Below are 21,748 nucleotides of genomic sequence, written 5' to 3' on the forward strand. Positions count from 1 at the left end.
CGCCAGCAACCCGGCGTACGATTGGTCGAGCTCGAGGTCACTCTGTCGCTAATGAGCGGATAATGAGATGCTAATGAGCGGAACGTTGAAGGTTTTTGGGATACCGCGGGCGCGATTTTAGCCCGGCCGAAACGTAAATACGCTTAAAACCGTCTCGGAAGCGTAAGCTTCTTTGGAGGTAACGCGCGCATAGGTACGCCCTGTAACTTTCGAGCGCATAGCCCGACAGACGCACAGGCGATGACAGACAGAATAACAGAATGACAGAATGACAGATGTACCGATTTATATATATAGACTAGCTGAAGTGCCCGGCGGTGCCGAGGCTTTTTCGAGGGCATGTTGTTGTTGGAAGAGAGAGAGAGAGCGACTGGGGGAAGAGAGAGAGCGACTGGGGGGAAGAGAGAGACCGACTGGGGGGAAGAGAGAGAGCGACTGGGGGGAAGAGAGAGAGCGACTAGGGGGAAGAGAGGGAGGGGAGGGGAGGGGAGGGGGGAGGGTAGGGGGGAGGGGAGGGGGGAGGGGGAGGTGGAGGAGGGGGAGGGGAGGGGGGGAGGGGAGGGCGGGGAAGGGAGGGCGGGGGGAGGGGAGGGGGGGAGGGTGGGGGGGAGGGAGGGAGGGCGGGGGGTAGGGCGGGGGGGGAGGAGGAGAGAGGAGGGGGGGAAGAAGGGGCGGGGGAGGGAGGGGAGGAGGAGGGAGGAGGAGAGAGGAGGGGGGAGGAGAGAGGAGGGGGGGAGGGGAGGGGAAGGGGGAGAGTCCACGAGCCTCCTGATCCCCGTCCCCCCAAACTCCCGAGCCCCCTGATCCCCACCCCCCCGAACTCCAGAGGTTGGCCCCCCGAGACTCGCACCCCCCACCCCCACAGCTCGCCCACCACCCACCCCCACCCCCGAGGCTCGCCCACCACCCACCCACCCCCGAGGTTCACCCCCCCCACCAACCAAGCACCGAACTTCGGAGGCGCGATCTTCCGAGCACCGGCCTCCCGAGCTGGCTTCAACATTGCGGCTGTGCGAGACGGCCGGAGGGCCTGGTTGCCAGGGTAACCGTGATGCTGACCAAGCCCCGCCCCCCGGCCGAGCCAGAGAGAGGGACGCCGCGTCTCAGCTGCTCCTGCTGCACGCGCGGCCCCCCTCCCGAGGGTCGCGCCCCACCCCGAGTGTCGCGGCCCCCCCAAGGGTCGCGGCCCCCCCCCGAGGGTCGCGGCCCCCCCCCCGAGGTGAAGACCGCCGATTGCGGCTGTGCGAGACGGCCGGTGGGCCCGGTTGCCAGGGTAACGCTTGACGCTCAGCAAGCCCCGCCCCCCGGCCGAGCCAGAGAGAGACGCTGCATCTCAGCTCCTGCTGCGCACGCACCCTAGCGGCGCTGGGCTGAGGCTCGGCCCTCCAGCCTTCGAGTGGGGCCGGGAGGTGCCTAGCTCGGGCATGGGTGCGGTGGAGACGCCGAGGCTTCTAGGCCTACCTGGAAAAATGGGGAAAGGTAGGAAAATTAATGAGATTAGATAAGTTAATTACTTTCTAAATCATTTTTTTTTAAAACAATATGGCCTAGAAATTCAGTTGGCGCCGCGCCAGGGCTTTAGCGCCGGAAAGTTAGCGCCGGCGCTAAGTCCCCCTGCGCGCGCCAAAAATTCAGTAGCGCCGCGCCCAAACGGCTGCCGGTGCTACTGAAGGGAGTTTGCGCCTGAAAATGGGCGCTACCTGCCGCATTGCGGCGCTATTCCGGCGCTGCGGCGCCCGATGCGGTGTGGCAGGCTCGGGAAGCGCAGGCCTCCTCCTTCAGTTAAGGAGGAGCTGCCTGCACCCGCCCGCTGGCCGGTAAAATCGGGGAAGTGCCGGGCTCGCAGCCCAGAAGCATCTGTTCCGCCAGCGGGGCGGGTGTGGCAGGCAGCTCCCTACGGAGGAGGGAGGCCTGCCGGCTGCCAGCGCCGGCCGGCCGGCGCCGGAAAGCGGCCAGGCCGCAGCGCCACCTTAATGCGCCGGCGCAAACTCCTGTAAGACTCGGTTGCCAGAGCCTTAGTTGCGGCTGCCACGGGCGAGGCGGCCGCAACTCAATTTCGGCGCTGGGGCCCGTCACCACGGCAACCGGGACGCTGCGCACACCGATGACGTCATCGGTGCCGACGCAGCGCAACCGGTCTACCGCCGATGGTATGGCCCCAGGGAATTTCTGAACCGGCTGTAAGTCCAGCGCAATGACCTCTAGCGCCGCAAAATGGGCGCAAAGCCCACTCAATTTCTAGGCCTATGTGTTTTAAAAGCAACGTTTTTTTTTAAGACGCAGAAAGCGGGAAAAAAAAAGGAAAAGTTTGGAATCAAGATGACGGCGACTCACCTCGGTTCAGAACGATAAGGCCTGGCCACACACGCCAGCAACCCGGCGTACGATTGGTCGAGCTTGAGGTCACTCTGTCGCTAATGAGCGGATAATGAGATGCTAATGAGCGGAATGTTGAAGGTTTTTGGGATACCGCGGGCGCGATTTTAGCCCGGCCGAAACGTAAATACGCTTAAAACCGTCTCGGAAGCGTAAGCTTTCTTTGGAGGTAACGCGCGCGTAGGTACGCCCTGTAACTTTCGAGCGCATAGCCCGCCAGACGCACAGGCGATGACAGACAGAATGACAGACAGAATGACAGACAGAAGTACCGATTTATATATATAGATAGATTTAAAATAGATATATATATATATGTTTCTTTGGCTGCATTTTGCTGTTTGAATTAATTTGTTTTGCTGAGAAAGCTTTGTTTTTTGAATTTTTGAGTTTTTTCCCCCTCCAATACTTTTCTTCATTATTTTTCTTGTCTGTTTGCTTTGACGTGGTATACAAAGAGGCAAGGGTGGGTATATGTTTGGAGGTTCCGAACATACTGCATAATTGAGGTGAGAAAGAAGATTTTGTAAAGGGCCTGTAAGGCTCGCAAAATTATACAAATTCCCCCAAAGTAAGAAAAGAAAAGATATTGGGCTGTTTGAAATAATTTTGGGCCAAAGGGGCTTAAAATCAAAACCCCAGGAAGATTTGGCTGGTTTAAAAGGCATGTTCAGACCTGCGGAAAACTGTGACAAAGAGGAGGTGGGACGGGCCCCCAAAACACAGAGGCCTAGAAATTCAGTATAGCCACGTTTGGGGCGCTACAGCCGGGTGGCCGCTAAAGTTTGCGCCTGGCGCAACTTCGCGCCACCTTCGCCGATATTCAGTGGCATCGCCCCAAGAGTTTGCTGCTGCGCTAAAACAGGCGATGCACGACTATCATTAGGCGCTAAGCTGGCGGCCCGGGGCGAAGCCCCCGAGGGCGGGCGCAGCGCAGGTGCGGCGAGTTGCTGATTGACGGCAGACACTCTGGTGCCAGTGAGCTCTTAAAGGGGGAGGGTGGATTTGTTTTTTTTGAAAGGCCGAGACTGGTGTATTTGTGTTTTTTGAAAGGCCGAGACTGCTCAATTTGTGTTTTTGGGGGGGGCTTCTCTCCATTAGTTTGTTATGTGGGAAGGGCACAGAGGTATCAAAGTAATAAATGCTCTTAAATCGCACTGTCCATGCTTTCTTTTGGAAGCCCTGGTTGCCCTGCTCGGCTGAGGGCTTGTGGAGTGGCTACATTCATCTTGTGCCACAAGCCATTCCCTGAGAGGGGGCCTAGAACCGACGTTCAATAAGCCGCCGACTGGCGGCCCTTGCACTTTCTGCCTCCCTCCTGTGCTGGTCCTCCTCCTCCTCCTCCTCCTCCTCTGGTGGTCCTCCAATGTCTGGTGGCAGTGGCTGAGTCCTGCGGATAGCCAGGTTGTGCAGCATGCAGCACACGACTACGAAATGGGAGACTCACTCAGGCGAGTACTGTAGGGCTCCTCCGGAACGATCCAGGCAGCGGAACCGTTGCTTCAGGACGCCGATTGTTTGCTCAATGAGGTTCCTGGTTGCTTGATGGCTGTCATTGTATCCCTCTTCAGCAGGGGTGCTGGGCGCATGGAGCGGGGTCATCAGCCAGGTGCACAAAGGATAGCCTTTGTCCCCGAGAAGCCATCCTCGTGGGTGAGGCTGGGCCTGGAACATGTCTGCCACAGAAGTCTGGCGCAGGATGAAGGCATTGTGGCTGCTGCCTGGAAAGCGGGCATTGACAGCTAGGATGATCTGCCTGTGGTCACACACCAACTGCACGTTGAGCGAATGGTAGCCCTTCTGGTTGCGGTAATCCTTGGCATGCTCTAGAGGTGCCCGCAAAGCCACATGCGTGCAGTCAATGGCGCCCTGCACCATGGGGAAGCCCGCTAATGCGGCAAAGCCCATTGCACGCTGTTGCTGCTTGACAAGGGCCATGGAGAAGGAGATGAACTGACGTCTCCTTCTGAAAAGGGCATTGGTCACCTGGCGGATGCAGCAATGTACGGCAAACTGGGAGATGTTGGAAATGTCCCCAGCAACGGATTGGAAGGAGCCGGTGGCATAGAAGTTGAGAGACACCGTCACCTTCACTGCCACCGACAGAGACGTCCTGCTCCTCAGCTGTGGCTGCAGATCTCCACGAAGCAGGTGGCAGATCTCAGTGACCACCGCCCTTCGGAATCGCAGCCTCCGAACACACTGCTCGTCAGACATGTTCAGATATGAGAACTGCTGGCAGTATACCCTGGGTGGGTAAGGCCTCCTTAGCCGACGCCTGTTGCCCCTTCTCCCTCGGGCCATGACTGCCACTCTCTCACGGCGTCTCTGAGCCCTTTGAATGCAATGGAGAAGGCCAACGTTTGCACCCATTGCAGCCCCTATTATATGTTTCCAATCAATGCTATGGCTCTGAAGTTAAAGACAAGTGCAAAGCTGTAGCCTGAAGCCACAAGTACCTGTGCGAGTGTTGAGCCAAACCAGAAAGCTCTCTACCTTTGTCTCTCTGCAAAGATCCGTCTCTCACAAAGAAGGAGTGTTGCAAAATGGCTGCCATTTCTACTGCAGGAGGAGTGCCCTTTAATTAGCGCCCCCCGCGCCCCGCAGTGACTGGGAACCATTCCCCTCTACCAGTCGCTAGGGGCGCCAGGCGCACAATAGGCCGGCGCCACTGAATTTCCAGTTTGGGGCGCACAAAGGGCGTTGCACGATGAAATGACGTCAGGATCTGCGCGTGCAGCTGAGCGCGCGCAAAGGCTTTGCGCCACCACTAAATCTTTACTGAAGTTGGGGAGAGGCGCAGATCGCGCTGCGCCCGGCCGCTAGCCGCCTAGCGCCCCACATTTCCTCCTCCTAAGGCGCTAGCGGCTGGCGCAAACAACTGAATTTCTAGGTCAGACAGTTTGAGTATTGGATCGTCTGGGAATGTTCTGGGCCACCCCAACCTTTCTACATAAAGACAATAAAAACTGTTCCCGCCGAAACTCACAGAGCCACCAAGAACATGAATAAAACAATACATGCCAACAGTCAACAAAAGAGAACCTGGCCCCAGCAGGAAAAGACAATCAAATAGCAGTTTAAAACTAATCAGAAAGATTTCCAAAACGCTTTACACATTTTGAACTGATTTCAAGGCAATCCCAAAACCAGTTAAAAAGCCAATTAAAAATAGAAGGACCATCCCCGAAGCTCATTGAGGATTTAAAACATATTAAAAATAACGAGCCCACCAAAATTTAACAAAAGAACCAGAGATTTGGTGGTCAGATAAGCCAGGCCTCAAAACAGTATAATTGAAGCCTACTTGTTCAGTGAAACAAAGCACACAGTCAGTACGTTGAGATCAGAGGAGACCAGATCAGATCAGAAAGAAGGCTCAAGTTCAGTACAAGAGAGAAAGTACGGTTCAGAAAAAGATATCATCATCACCGTACTTAGTCGGAGAATCGGAGACTTGAAGAAAGAAGAACAAAACAGAAGGAAAAGGAAATCGCGGCAACCAAAGGCCTCAAGAAACCAACAACTACCAATATTACCACCAACCAGGTAATATTGGGCCACCGCGACCAACAAGAAACCAACCACTGAGAATTCAAAAATCACAAACTTGTTGCCACTCTTCAGGCTAGTCTGACTTACCCCTGGGTAAGATTTGACACAAAGGACCCTAAAAACTTTACCTAACCAAAGAAAATTGGGTACTTACCCGATAAATCCAACTATGCAGCTAACCGCATCAGTGGACAGACCAACCCTGAAGACCCAACGCAGTTGCAGTCTTCCACCACGTCCGAGGTACGGCAGGCCCCAACCGCCACAACTAAAGAGAACCCCGAAATCGCGAACCTCTACAATCTGTCAAGAAAGTCGTTTGGTGAGCATTTCCTGGTCCTCTGGTTTTCAACCTAGTTAGGATAGTGGAGTTGGGAGGGTAAAGGACTTTGTCTATTGTAATTCTCCCTCGCATATTCCGAGTATTCCCCCTTTTAGAATATAAGATTTATTGTATTGTATAGTTTCCTGAATCAAAATAAAAATCACAATTCTTTTGACCAACTCAGGTGTCTGTTGCAATTTCATTACAATCTCAAATAAGTCCAAAGTCTAGAACCAAAGGAGTGGGAGCAATTCGAACTGCTCAGGGAGTCAGAGATAAAGCTGACCACACATACCACCCCTTACAGGCCTAATAATGCAGGTACAATGACCCTGATGCTTTCTGGTCACACCAGTCTCTGTGCTGGGATCTGCATCTGCACACGTCAAAGGAGTCCTGTATTCGCAATCTCCACTTTGCAACTTCTTTTATGGTGAGCTGCAGCCCTTTTAGAGCTACCTCTGTGTCCAATTTTGTAACCCCCAAACAAGAATGCTGCAGGCCAAGTTTTCCTGCAGCCTAATCAAAATGGGACTGGAGATTATATGGGAAAATTGGGTGCAGTTTGCCCCCCTCTGCTAAGGGCATTAGTGTCTCCACTACACAGCTATGCAGCCCTACATTTGTGTTATTGGAAAATTGAGTCCATTGTATGAGCAAAGTACCACTCCAGAAGAAAGACTTGCATTTATATGGTGCCTTTCACGACCTCAGGATGCTGCAAAGCGCTTTACAGCCAATGGGGTAGGTTTGAAGTGTAGTCACTGTTGTAATGTAGGACATCATTAGGGCAACATTACTGGCACAGTGATGAATGGGATGCACAGTTAGCTATACATATCATATATAATGGACGGAATCTTACCTTCCAGGCCGAGTTCAAGGCAGGACTGCTGGTTTTTGGATTCCAGTCCCGCCCCCAGCAACGTCTGATGAACAGACGCTATTTTGCCCTTATTAGCCTTGTTAAGCCCACTCTGCAGGCTTGCCGGCCAATTAAGGGAAAGCCGGTGTCAGATGATGTCAGTTGATGACGCTTCATCTGCTAGTTTTCTTAAAGGCATATGCACCATACTTGTTTGACAGATGATTTGACAGTGTTTGACAGCAGTGAGGTGCTGTCAAACACTGACGATCACTGTCCAAAGGTGAGCCCTTGCCCCCAGGCTCTCCAATTACTCTCTCCTTAGGATAAAACAGATGGCAGCTGCAGCTGAGATTGCAGAAGCCATCTGTCACTTCTCCCGATGAGATGAGGATACACAAACACTTCAAAGCTTGTCACCTGCAGAAACATCTAACCACATTAAAAATTACTTTCCCAACATGTCCTTAACTCTGATACTAACCAGTGTCCAATTGCATCCTTCACACCACTTCTGCAGCTGTCATCCAAATGCCAACATAACAACAGACCCACAGCATGCCTCACTTACCCTGGCGGGGTTCCCCGACGTCGGGAAGCCCGCAGCAGCAGTCGAAAAATTGGAAAAAGCCTGTTAACGGCCTGTCAACTACCTGTTAACAGGCAGTTAAGTGGCTATAATCCTCTTCCCGCCACTAGGAGTCGGGTCCCTGCGCAAATCGAGGGCCCGACTGCCGGAAAGATTGGTTGGAGGCAGGTTGGAAGCGGGTTTGGGACCCGCTTCCATTTTTGGCGATTTTCCCAGCAGTCCCACCTCCAAACCCACCTCCTCAGGGCTGGTAAAATCCAGCCCCATGTATCTGTATATCTTGTGTGATCATAGTGACATAAATACAGGACTAAGATTTAAATGTGACACGTATGTCACTGTAAGTGATCACTATGATCCACATGAAAGCAGCGTGAAATGACAGACCCAAACTTTCATCTTGTACTTTGCTTTGATAGTACTGCTAAGATTAGGACCGAATGTGGGAAAATTACAACCTCCACTTCATTCAGTGGAATATTATGTATGTGCATCAACAAGCTGTGTACTACAATATCAATGCAAATTCACATTTCAAAGGTTTTTATTTGGGGAATTGTTTTCATTTTGCAAACAATTAACTGAAAAATGCCCTTGTAATGATTCATGAAATTGTTTTAATTTCCCAGGACCATTCTATGAAATTGAAGAGAATTATTCATGAATTAAATATGTATGGAAATAATCTTTGTGGTTGTCAAACTTTCTGTTATTTAAATACTATACCAATATTTGTAAAACTAAACATACAAATAATTGCTTGTGCACATCAACAAAAATTCTTTAAGATCGAAGTTAGATTTAAGTCTTTCAGATCAATTGCCTAGCAATGTAGCTCCACTACAAAGGACTTATTGTACAACAATTTGCATAAAGGGATTTCTTGCTTGATTAAACTTAATGATATGGAATAATAAAAGGAACCTTGTTTTATTGTCCGGAAATCACATATCCCTATTAAACTGGCTTTCAGCTTAATGGGTCACAAAATGTGACAATTTGCATCTGGATTTATTTCACGTTCTAATTCCATTTTTTCCTCGATCAAAAGGAATTAATACTACTTCCAGTAAATGACTGAAAGTAAAAGATTGCATTTTTATAATCCACAAAATGTCATTCAAAACTCGTAATTAAAATGAGATTTGTTAGAGTAAAGGTGGATGAATAGCCTGCGCCAGTGTTTACAAACAGCAGTATGGGATAAACTTACGGGTTGCTGTCACTGTAATGGTGAATGATCTTTGTGCTTTTATGTAGGGAATTATCTTGTTTAATTGCAAAGCAGGAATGGTCTTAATGAAAGCTAATACCCCTGAGCTCCTCTTGCTGTATGTGGCGTGCTTACTAGTCTTTCCCTATTTCCCCTCGCTTTCCCCAAATCTTCAGTCTCTTCACCTTAGCATCTCAGCTGCAACATCCAGTATTTAAAGTTTAATCTTTTAAGAAGGAGGTCCCCATCTTGCTGTTCTGCTAGTGTACCTTTCACCTTGTGCCTATAACGATTGACTCCACCCCAGCAAACTTTGATTTCAGGGAGAGCAACACCAGCAGAAACACCGGAGAAAGTGACAGGGCCTTTGGTCACCTGGGTCCTACTCTCTGGAATCCCTTTTATCTCTCGACCTTTCTCTCCTCCTTTAAAAACCTTCTCAACACTCATCTCTTCACACAAGGTTTTAGTCAGCCCCACTATTCTCTCCTTTCTTAGCTATGAAATGCCTTGGAATTTTGTTTTTAGGTTAAACATACAATTAGGTATTAGTACAATTTACTATTGTTACTGTGTAGGGTGCTGAAGTACTGTCCTATTCTGGAAGTTTCAATAAAATTGTTAATGGATATTAAACATCTCCAACTCACCATTTCTACCAGCGAGAGGTAGAGGAACATCCCTGCTGTCACAGTGAAAATCCACTGTTGAACATTGAGATCAGCTGACAGAGAGAGACCAATGTAGAGTCCAATAAAAGCAGTTAGTGCACTAAATAAATTCATCAGCATGGCAAGCTTTACTGATAAACCAGAGTTCAGGAGTACAGCAAAGTCCCCTGTATGAAAAAAATAGTATTATTATTGAAAAATGCATGCAGTGCAGTGTATTTAGAAACATAGAAACATAGAAGATAGGAGCAGGAGTAGGCCATTCAGTCCCTCGAGCCTGTTCTGCCATTTAATGAGATCATGGCTGATCATCCAAATTCAGTACCCTGTCCCTGCTTTCTCCCCATATCCCTTGATCATAGAAATTTAGTGCACAGAATCACTGGCTGAGAAATTCTGCTGATTTGGTGAAACATAAACCTGCCGAACCTATTTGGGGTGGGGGGAGGAGTTGGAATATAAGATTTAATGAGGATGTGCGGAATTTATGCCACATTCAAGTTCCACCTTAAATTCTGCAGATAGTGAGGAAAGGTGCAGGATCTATCTGCACCCTTGCTAAGTTGTAGTCTTGCATAGAGGAATTTCAGGCCAAGATGATGTCATAGGTCCCAGATTTTGTCACTTTTGCCCTAGGATCAGCTGATCTAACTCTAGCTTGAGCTCAGTTGAGGAAGGCTGATACTGGAATCTTAAAGGTGAATTGCTGTGTTTCATCCTCCAGTTCAATAGAAACTTGTAACTTTACTTTGGATTGCTCTTTTCTGAACTTTATTTCCTGTTCTTTATTTTGGAGGCTCCTAACTTTATTTGGAAGTCTCCATTGAGATAGTTTTTAGGTGGGACATTTCCTTAAAATATACTACTAAGCTGCAGTATGGGTTTCCTAGTGGGAATTTCCCATTTATGGTATATATGTTGGAGAAGGAAGAGCAAAGAGCCCAGGAGGCCAGACTTATAATGCAGCACTGTAGGAAATACCCAGCCACCAGGATATATAGATTGAGAAGATCTTATCTGAATAGTTCCCGAGAGTTATGTGCAAGAAGGCTGCAGTTCTCCCCAGAAGTGCTGGAAGAGCTTTGTTCCATCTAAAGGGAGATCATCAAGCTTCATCAATGAATCAGGCAGTGCCTATTGTGGCTTAGAAAGTCACAGCTGCATTTCATTTCCTGGCACTAGTTCAGTCCAAGATGCAGCAGGTCAGTCAGTTTGCTGTCAGTAGTGCAGCTCCTATGTAACACTCAACGTGTGTGCTGGGAAGCTTGGAAATTAGAAGTGCAGCCTTTAAAAAGCTAACACTGCCTGATTTTGCAACAGCAGGATAGGTGAGCAACAGATAAGTGGAAGAGAGTTTGGCAGAGTCACCGGGGAAAAAAGGTGAACAAGGAGCAATGACACCTACATGAGGTCAATCTCTCAGGATGTGCGGCAATGAACAGCTGTGACTCTGCAGCTCCCCACTTCAGAAACTACCCGGGACCAGTTGGTGTCTCTTCCTCCGTGGGAGCAAAGACAGCAACTCTGGCGGCAGTAGGAGACAAATTTGGCGGCATCCTTTATACTGGATATCAGACGCTGGGGGCCAGGATGCAGACTGCTTTCTTTCAGGGCGTTCCGGAACTGATAGCTACCGATAGACCAGTTAGGCAGCCAATCCGTAGGGACACAGATCAGGAGCCCAGTGGGTGGAACGGACGGAGGTGACCTGCCATTTCTCAGGACAGCAGCACATGCTGGGCATCCATCCTTCACCCTCAGATCACAGGCCAGTGGCATGTCGGAGATGATACCTGGCTGCTTAGGCACAAATTCCAGAGATGCATCCGGAAGTGGCTTCCTCCCATGATCAAGCTGCAATCAGAGGAGGGCCACTACCATCCCTTTTGTACCACAGGAGCAGCCAACCACCTGTTGCAATATTGGCCCTCAGATTGCATTTAGGAAAAGCACTGGAATAGATGAAAGATGGAGTGAAATTAGCCACCACCAATAGCACGAAACAGTCTGATAGCGAATCGGCAGCCCGTTTTACACTATGCCTGAGTCTCTTTTCCATTGACTTCAGGCCCAGTATAAAACATGTTGCTAATTTACTATCAGCCCATTTTGTGCTACATGCATTATTGATATAGATTGTAAATAGCTGAGGTCCAAGTACTGATCCTTATGGCATTCCACTAGTTACATTCTGCCATCTGGAAAATGACCCGTTTATTCCAACTCTCTGTTTTCTCTCCGTTAACCAATCTTCAATCCATGCTAATATATTACCCTCAATCCCATGATCCCTAATTTTCTGTAATAACCTCTTGTGTGGCACCTTATCGAATGCCTTCTGAAAATCCAAATATACTACATCCACTGGTTCTCCCTCATCTACCCTGTTAGTTACACCCTCAAAGAACCCGAATAGATGTGTCAAACACGATTTCCCGTTCATAAAACTGTGTCAACTCTGCCTAATCATATTGTGATTTTCCACGTGCCCTGTTACCACGTCCTTAATAACAGATTCTAGCATTTTCCCTATGACTGATGTCAGGCTAACTGGCCTATAATTCCCTGTTTTCTCTCTTGCTCCTTTCTTGAACAGTGGGGTTATATTTTTCTCTCTTGCTCCTTTCTTGAACAGTGAGGTTATATTTGCTACCTTCCAATCCATGGGGACTGTTCTAGAATCTAGGGAATTCTAGAAGATCAAAACCACTATCTCTGAAGCCACTGTAGGGTTCTCAAAATTCCCACATTCCCCAGAAGTTATGAATAAAGGGACCCTGTATGGACAAGTTATTAAAAAGGGTACCCAAAATGGCTTCTGAGACCTTGTGACCAAAACTGACAGGATTTTAAAAGCAAGGCCCTGCATAAAGGCAGGCCCTGAAATGAAACCTAACATGCATGGATCTGTGAAAGACTTTGTAAAGTCAGACAGCTAGGTAAACACAGAATATGCATTCTTCACCTTGGAACAGATCAAGTCAGGATGGCCCTAATCTGAAGGCCATCAGCTTCTCGCATATATAATCGGTAACAGCTCACAGGTAGTTGCCAAGCCAGGAAACCCAATTAAGTTTCATAAATAACAAACAGCCAGGATATGGAAGCCATTATACAAGGAGCCAACCACCCCAGAAGTTGTTAAAGTAAATGTCTGTAATCATTTTAGATGAGCCCGCCAAATGTTAGACAAAGGACTGACCTGATTTGGCGCGCAGATAAGGGGTGAAGAACCGGGTATTATTGTAGGCCCACCGGTAGCGATCGGTCTCTTATCTCTTAGCTCTTATCTCTTGCTCCTGCCTCTTGCCGCTCACTCTCTTGCTCGCCCCGACCCCGAGGATGCCCATTACAACACCGGGGCCAAACGGGGAGGAGAACAAGAACCAAATTCGAAAATGCACAGGACACACGGGGCCACAAACAGACGAGATGTGATGAGAAAGACGGTAAAAACCGGTAAAGGCAGAGAAGGGCAGTGGAAAGACGTGTTGGGGGACAAACGGCCTAGTTATTAAACTGGCGTTTGATGAATAAGTTGACGTTTGATGCATGGAAAATAAAATCAAGGCAACGGCCTAGTTATAAGCTGGCATTTGATGCTTGGACAGTAAAGCCCAACTAAGAATAAACTGGCGTTCGAAGCTTGGGTAGGAAAAACTCATTAACGGTAAAAACCGCCAACTGAACCCCGACCACAGTAATACCGTCGGCGACCACCCGAAGAAAAAGAAGACCCATCGTGACAAAGTACTCAACGAAGACGTTAACGGAGGAAAAGGAGGGTGCTTCACACAAACAACTCCATCGCCGCGCCCTGTGACCACGTGGCAACGACGTACCCCAAAGGACAACAAGAGTGAACCTCAAAACCCACAACCAGTTAAATCAACAGGTTTCAAATTGGTGAGCATGAATTCCTGGCCCCTCGTAGCTTCATCTAGTTAGGTATTGGGGGTGGGATAAGGATAAGGGGATTTTTAATGTATTTGTTTCCCTTGATGTGCCGTGTGTTCCCCATTCCCATATAAGTGTGATTGTTTATGCCTGTAATTATTCCTGTAATTCTCAGTTAAGATTGTGTTTTATTGAGCCTTTAATAAAATTTACGGTTTTCTTGCACCAAACCACTTGTCTAGTCGATTTTCTGTATCGCCGCCTGTACCTAAGTCCGGTGTCTAGAACCCAGGGGTGTGGGAACGATTTGAACCACTCAGAGTCAGTCAGAGGTGAAGCTGACTGGGCACAAGCCACCCCCTACACCACCTCTTTTAAAACCCTAGGATGTAGGCCATCAGATCCAGGGGATTTGTCGGCTTTTAGTCTCATTAATTTCTCCAGTACTTTTTCTTTACAAATATTAATTACTTTAAGTTCCTCACTCTCATTAGACCCTTGGGTCCCCACAATTTCTGGTATGTTCTTGATGTCTTCTACTGTGAAGACATACACAAAATATTTGTTTAACGTCTCTGCCATTTCCTTATTCCCCATTATAATTTCTTCTGTCTCTGCCTCTAAGGGACCCACATTTACTTTTGGTAATCTCTTCCTTTTTACAAACTTTAAAATCTCTTACAATCTGTTTTTGTATTTTTTGCTAGTTTACACTCATATTGTATCAATTTCTTGGTCATCCTTTACTAATTTTAAAACCTTCCCAATTCTCAGGCTTACTAAAGTTTTTGGCAATATTGTAAGCCTCTTCTTTTACTCTAATACTATCTTTAACTTCTTTAGTTAGCCATGGTTGTACCAATTTTCCAATGCATTTTATATTCTTTATGACTTAGATGAGGGGCCCAGAGTATAATATTTCCAAGTTTGCTGATGACACAAAGCTAGGTGAGAAAGTAAGTTGTAAGGATGCAAAGAGGCTGCAAAGGGATGGAGACCAGTTAAGTGATTGGGCAAGAAGGTGGCAAATGGAGTATAATACAGGGAAGTGTGAAATTATCCACTTTAGCTGGAAGAATGAAAAAGCAGAATATTTTTTAAAAGGTAAGAAACTAATAAATATTGGTATTCAGAGGGATTTAGATGTCCTTGTACTCATAGAAACATAGAAACATAGAAGATAGGAGCAGGAGTAGGCCATTCGGCCCCTCGAGCCTGCTCCGCCATTCAATGCGATCATGGCTGATCATCCAAATTCAGTACCCGGTCCCTGCTTTCTCCCCATATCCCTTCCTCCCTTTAGCCTTAAGAAATATATCCAACTCCTTCTTGAATACATTTAATGAACTGGCCTCCACCGCCTTCTGTGGTAGAGAGTTCCACAGGTTCACCACTCTCTGGGTGAAGAAATTCCTCCTCATTTCTGTCCTAAATGGCCTACCCTTTATCCTTAGACTGTGTCCCCTGGTTCTGGACTCCCCGACCATCGGGAACATCCTTCCTGCATCTAGTCTGTCTAGTCCTGTCAGAATTTTATAAGTTTCAATGAAATCACCTCTCATTCTTCTAAACTCCAGTGAGTACAAGCCCAATCGACCCAATCTCTCTTCATACATCATTCCTGCCATCCCAGGTATCAGCCTGGTGAATCTTCGCTGAACACCTTCCATGGCAAGAACATCCTTCCTCAGATAAGGCGACCAAAACTGCACACAATACTTGAGATGTGGTCTCACCAAGGCCCTGTACAATTGCAGCAAGACATCCTTGTTCCTGTACTCAAACCCTCTCGCTACAAAGGCCAACATACCATTTGCCTTCTTAACCACCTGCTGCACCTGCATGCTTACCTTCAGCGACTGGTGCACAAGGACACCTAGGTCTCAATGCACTTCCCCTTCTCCCAATCTACTGCCATTTAGATAATAATCTGCCTTCCTGTTTTTGCCACCAAAGTGGACAACCTCACATTTATCCACATTATATTGCATCTGCCATGTTTCTGCCCAATCACCCAACATGTCCAAATCATCCTGGAGTTTCTCGACAACCTCCTCACAGCACACACGCCCACCCAGCTTTGTGTCATCTGCAAATTTGGAGATATTACATCTAGTTCCCTTGTCTAGATCATTAATATATATTGTGAATAGCTGGGGTCCAAGGACCGATCCCTGTGGTACCCCACTAGTCACTGCCTGCCACTCGGAAAAGGACCCATTTATTCCAATACTTTGCTTTCTGTCTGCCAACCAGTTCTCTATCCAAGTCAATACCTTGCCCCCAATCCCATGTGCCTTAACTTTACACACTAATCTCTTATGCAGGACCTTATCGAAGGCCTTCTTAAAGTCCAGATACACCACATCCACTGGTTCTCCCTTATCTATTTTACCAGTTACATCCTCAAAAAGTTCCAGTAGATTAGTCAAGCACGATTTACCTTTTGTGAATCCATGTTGACTTTGTCCAATCTTGTCACTATTTTCCAAGTGCTCTGCTAATACATCTTTTATAATGGACTCTAGCATTTTCCCCACTACCGATGTCAGGCTTACCGGTTTGTAATTCCCCATTTTCTCTCTACCACCATTTTTGAATAGTGGGGTAACATTAGCTACCCTCCAATCCATGGGTACTGTTCCAGATTCCATCGAATGTTGGAAGATGATCAGCAATGCATCTACTATTTCTAGGGCCACTTCCTTAAGTACCCTAGGATGTAGATTATCAAGCCCTGGGGATTTATCGGCCTTCAATCCCATCAATTTCCCTAACACCATTTCCCTACAAATACTGATTTCTTTCAGTTCCTCCCTTTCATCAGATCCTATGTTCCCCGGCATTTCTGGGAGGTTATTTGTGTCCTCCTTTGTAAAGACAGAACCAAAATATGTATTTATGTATTTAGTTGGTCTGCCATTTCTTTGTTCCCCATTATAAATTCCCCTGATTCTGACTGCAAGGGACCTACGCTTGACTTCACCAATCTTTTTTCTCTTCTCATATCTATAAAAGCTTTTACAGTCAGTTTTTATGTTCACTGCAAGCTTACTCTCATATTCTATTTTCACCTTCTTAATTAATCCCTTTGTCCTCCTTTGTTGAATCCTAAATTGCTCCCAATCCTCAGGATTATTGCTTTTTCTGGCCAATTTATGTCCTCTCCTTGGATCTTATGCTATCCCTAATTTCCCTTGTTAGCCACAGTTGAGTCACCTTTTTTGTTTTATTTTTGTGCCAAACTGGGATGAACAAATTCTGTAGTTCATCCATTTGGTCTTTGAATGTTTGCCATTGCCTATCCACCGTCAACCCTTTGAGTGACATTCCCCAATCAATCCTACCCAACTCGCGCCTCAAATACACAAATCACAGAAAGTTAACTTGCAGGTACAGCAAGCAATTAGGAAGGCAAATGTTATGCTAACCTTTATTGCAAGGGGGTTGGAGTATAAAAGTAAGGAAGTCTTGCTGCAATTATACAGGGCTTTGCTGAGACCACACCTGGAACACTCTGTACAGTTCTGGTCTCCTTACCTAACTAAGGATATACTTGCCTTAGAGAAAGTGCAACAAAGGTTCACTAGATTGATTCCTGGGATGAGAGGGTTATCCTATGAGGAGAGATTGAATAGAATGGGTTTATATTTTCTTCGGTTTAGAAGAATGAGATGTGATCTCAATGAAACGCAGAAAATTCTTAGAGGGCTTGACAGGGTAAATGCTGAGAGGCAATTTCCCTGGCTGGAGAGTCTAGAACTAGGGGTCATAGTCTCAGGATAAGGAGTCAGCCATTTGGAACTAAGATGAGGAGAAATTTCTTCACTCAGAGGGTTATGAATCTTTGGACTTCTCTACCCCAGAGGGCAATGATCTTACTGAACAGCGGAGCAGGCTCGAGGGACCATATGGCCTACTCCTGCTCCTATTTCTTATGTCTCATGTCTTATGTCACTAGAGACAAAGGTAGACTGTGTTAAACAGATTAGAACACTGCATTGATAAGTTGAGCTCTGATGACCCTTACAGCTGTCACTGAGGAGTCATCCAATTGATGGTCCTGCTGAATCTCTACTCTATGCTGTTCAGCCTCCAAAAGAGCTAGGACCAGCTCCCCGGGAATCTCTAATTCCAGACCTTTGTGAATGGCAAAGTTGTGCAAGGCACAGCGAGCTGCAACTATGTGGGATACACAATCTGGAACATATGAAGTTTCCAATGAGGATCTCAATGACCACTGTGTTTGCTGCTGTTCTTCAACTCTTAAAGTAATTTTTATTCATGGAACACACAAGCTACCTGTTCACGTGAATGGTTACCTTCAAGAGTCCAAGGAGGACTGAATTCCTGGGGATGTACGCAATATGGCAAGGTCTAACAAATCTGGCATTCATGTGAAGGATTCTTTGCATCAGATCAACATTGGACATTGAGCGAGTGGTACCCCTTTCTAATTAGAAAGTTGAAGGGGTTAATGGTAGGAGCTCCCTGTGGTACCTGAGTGCCATCTATTGCAATGGGAATACAAGTTATAGGATCTGGGGACCCCAACACCATTTCTCCTCATAATTTAAAGTAATATGCTCCCAGCAGCACTGGCAAGTGGACAATTGGAAGGCCTCAGATCGAGCTTCAAACTACAGCACAGCCATTGTGGGGCAGAAACCCAGTGGAAACAGGTCCTATCCCAAAGTGCTGATATGCTCATTTTAAGGCAGAAACTTGGCAAAAATGGTGAGTAAGTTCAGGGCCTTCATTTTTATTGCTTCAGAATTGGATATGGTAGTGAGGTTACAATGAAAGTCTCACAATTATCAATCATTTCTATCACTGTGTATGCAACAGAATTAATCACCATGATTTGGGACAGTACATTTCTGAGATTTCATTTCAATATATTGAAACATAGAACAGTTAATTATGAACTCACCCATTTCATGGGGAATTTCATGAAACAAAATAGCAATAGTGGTGGTGACACCAGTCTCAACTGACGATGAGAAAGCTGCGCCTATGGCCAGGCCATCAGCAAAGTTGTGCATGCTGTCTCCCACCACAATCATGATGGCCAACAGGTTAAATGTTTCCTCTGCAAAGAATAAGTTTCCCTCATATTAGAGAACAAAATTGGAATTCGAACATTATTATATCTGATTTGTCTTTTTCTGAAATACTTGAAATCGATATTTCATATTGGTTTCAATTTTTCTGGAAATAATAAGAATTCTAAAGTTAAATACAATGTAGGATGAAAACTTTAACAATTGCTCAAGCACTGCTTGCATGTCTTTCATCCACATACTCTAATGTTGTACTAAGGCTTTGAAGCCTTTGTTAAAATATTGAACAAAGGAATTTCATATGAACAAATTAATGCATTCATCACTAATATCACACAGCCTTATTTCAACAATACTCTCTATTGACACCCACTTCTAAACCACACCTGTATTTTTCAAAATATGAAAAAGATCACCATATGTTTTTAATGTTCTGAAACATATGAAATAAAGTATATCAAGATTGATTAATAGTCAAAAAAAAGTTGTGGTTTAGATGCAATTGTTTTGAATAATAGCTGCACAAAGATATCTTTCCTTTTCCAATTATATTTTAAAACTTTCCATCCTCTTTATTATTGTTAAATCTTTGTGATTTTTCAGTATACGAAGGCTTTCTATGTTAATCTATTTTCTTGTTACCAGCTCACAAAACTACAAATATTTTAAATTCCACTGTAATGCAAGGTTACCACAAGACCATGTTTCTCAGTGCTCAGTGTTGTTATGGGTTTGATTGTGAGTAGAACTTTATGTAACAAAATGTTCAAAAATCTGAGGTTGACTTGTGTTTTCCTCAACTTGTATGGTCAAGCAAACATTGTACAGTTGGCCAAACACTGGTATAGAAAAAAGAAAAAAACTTGCATTTTACAAAATTATTGAAGCAGAATTTGCAGTCGGTATACTGGTGTACTCTCAGAGTATGCCGTCATACTGCCTTTGAAATTGGCCGCAAGTTCGGGATTTCCGCATACGACTTGACAGATCATCCGCTGCGACTGTGAAACCCTTATTGCTGGCGCAGAGTTGGGCTAATTGCCCACTAACTGCCCAGCAATTACACAGGAAAATTTTACGGCTGGTGCAAACAGGCACATGAGCTTGTTTGCACAGCATAAGGGGATGGGGGATATGCAGCAGCTTGAACTATACACCAGTCATGATAAAAAAATCCTCAAAATATATATCTATATATCCACCTAACTCTCTCCTGATCCCAACACAACTCATGGAGACAAATAGGCAAAGGGTGAAAACAATCTGCCAAGAATGAGAGACTGTTTATTTATTAATATAATAACTGGGGTGAATGAGAGACGGATTGATTTATTAATATAACTGGAGTGAGTGAGGGACTGATTTATTTATTAATATAACTGGGGTGAGTGAGACTAAAAAAATCATGAATGGACATCGAAGATTTCTGTTTCCTGATTGGAGCACTGCCCCACATGATCCCAGGTATGCTTACGCACACAGTGCGCCCTTGGGGCTCGTGGGCCACTACGCTGCGCTCAACTCCACAGTGAAACAATGCAAGTTTTTGAAGGGGGCCTCGCATCAGGTAAGTGCGGATTTCTTTCGGAGGTCAGTGACGTACTCCTTAGCTACACTGCTGACCATAATTTCAAGGTCAATATATTTATATTTATAATGATAGGTAATGATGTTATATTTGTCCTGTCGCAAGTTATTATGAAGTACTGTTTTGTGACTGACGGATTGATTGTGTGAATGTTGCTAAGGGTCTTTGCTTTTTGCTCTTGATTGGCTTTCAAGAGATGCACTTCAGCAATGAAGCAATTGGTCAATTTTTTAACCTGCAGTTGGTCTCATTAGCCTAATAAGATAAGGAAGTTGCATAGATAGAAGCAGATGCAAGCTAGGATTTAGAACATAGGTCTCCTAGTAAATTAATAAGATGAGCCAATTGGCATGTTCTGTAAAGCAATGGATTATAAAATGCTGAAAATATAAGAACATAAGAAATAGGAGCAGGAGTAGGCCATATGGCCTCTCGGGCTTGCTCCGCCATTCAATAAGATCATGGTTGAACTTTTACATCAGCTCCACTTTCCTGGTCTATCCCCATATCCCTTGATTCCCTTAGTGCCCAAGAATCTATCGATCTCTGTCTAGAATATGTCCATTATTTGATAGTGTCCTGAAAATGTAATGGCAGCCAGATGGATCCTTGGGTTTCGGATTCAGTGAAATGGTCAGCAAGGTGAAACATTGGATATTTTTGTGTTTTCTGCTATCATTCACAATGTAGTACTTACGTTTGTTATTTTCAGAAATAGTGTTTATTGCATTGTTTGTAGGAATTTCAACATTTTCTGAATCTTCTGGATTGCCCTATTTACAAAAAGGAGATAAATTTACAGAGGTAACAGAGGTTATCCTGATGATTACATTAATATATTCCCTACTGGATAAACCTTAACTAAATGCTGTTAACTCAATAGATGTTGTGATATTAGTTTGGATAAAATGATTTAATAACATTTTTCAGTTAATGTGAAAAAATCCATTCAAACATTATACCAAATCCAATTCTTACTGGAACTAATTTTCATATTAGGAATCCATTTTTAGAAATGTCTGGAAATAAATGCGTGTCATCACAAAGATAGCTGGCAGTGAAATAATGGACACAAACCTAATTACAAACATTATAAAACAATAATATTTTGATTGAATCAGGTGGATTTTTTCAGAGAAAAATCTTGATTCTATAAATAGTTGTAATATTAGCAAAGACTAGTGCATCAATATAATAACTTTACATGCCTTTTGTCAGAATGTTTTAAGAGCTGGGATACATTGCTGAAACTTTGCAAAGCCAGCAGAACCATTTTGGATTTAGCCACAAGATTCTCTACCTTGATAAATAATACCACTTCTATAACAAATGGCTTGGCAAGAATCCATGCTCAGAGGGGAAAGAATATCATGAAGAAAGCATCATGGAGTCAGATGAGACTGCTGTGGAGCAATCCAGTGTGTGAGTCTGGTGTGACAATATCATTGTCCACCAGTGCCTTGCACAGTTTGCCCGATATGTTGATCTGTGTACAGAGGATGAATTACAAGGGCCCTTGACAACACAGTGCCCTTGACAACTCAAAACCCTTGGATGAACTCTGGCTCCCCTCCCGTTCATTGAAAAATAGTGGCCTGAAACTCAG

The 21,748-nt window shown here is 45.5% G+C and overlaps 1 protein-coding gene across 2 annotated transcripts in view; it reads right to left on the reverse strand.

Annotated features, from left to right (window-relative positions):
• Positions 1 to 21,748, reverse strand: part of LOC147117128 (zinc transporter ZIP12-like) — a 135,776-nt gene that overhangs the window by 12,842 nt on the left and 101,186 nt on the right. For both annotated transcript variants that reach the window (XM_085987852.1, XM_085987851.1), the window contains 3 exons: positions 20,840 to 20,915; positions 18,425 to 18,583; positions 9,574 to 9,761 (listed from right to left, as the gene is read on the reverse strand). In XM_085987852.1, the coding sequence (XP_085843978.1) occupies positions 9,574 to 9,761; positions 18,425 to 18,583; positions 20,840 to 20,915 (423 nt within the window). The remainder of the gene's footprint in view (positions 1 to 9,573; positions 9,762 to 18,424; positions 18,584 to 20,839; positions 20,916 to 21,748) is intronic.

This window comes from Somniosus microcephalus, chromosome 5, assembly GCF_052327205.1.
Source record: "Somniosus microcephalus isolate GS21.2 chromosome 5, FLI_Smic_1.0, whole genome shotgun sequence".
Lineage (NCBI taxonomy): Eukaryota > Metazoa > Chordata > Chondrichthyes > Squaliformes > Somniosidae > Somniosus > Somniosus microcephalus.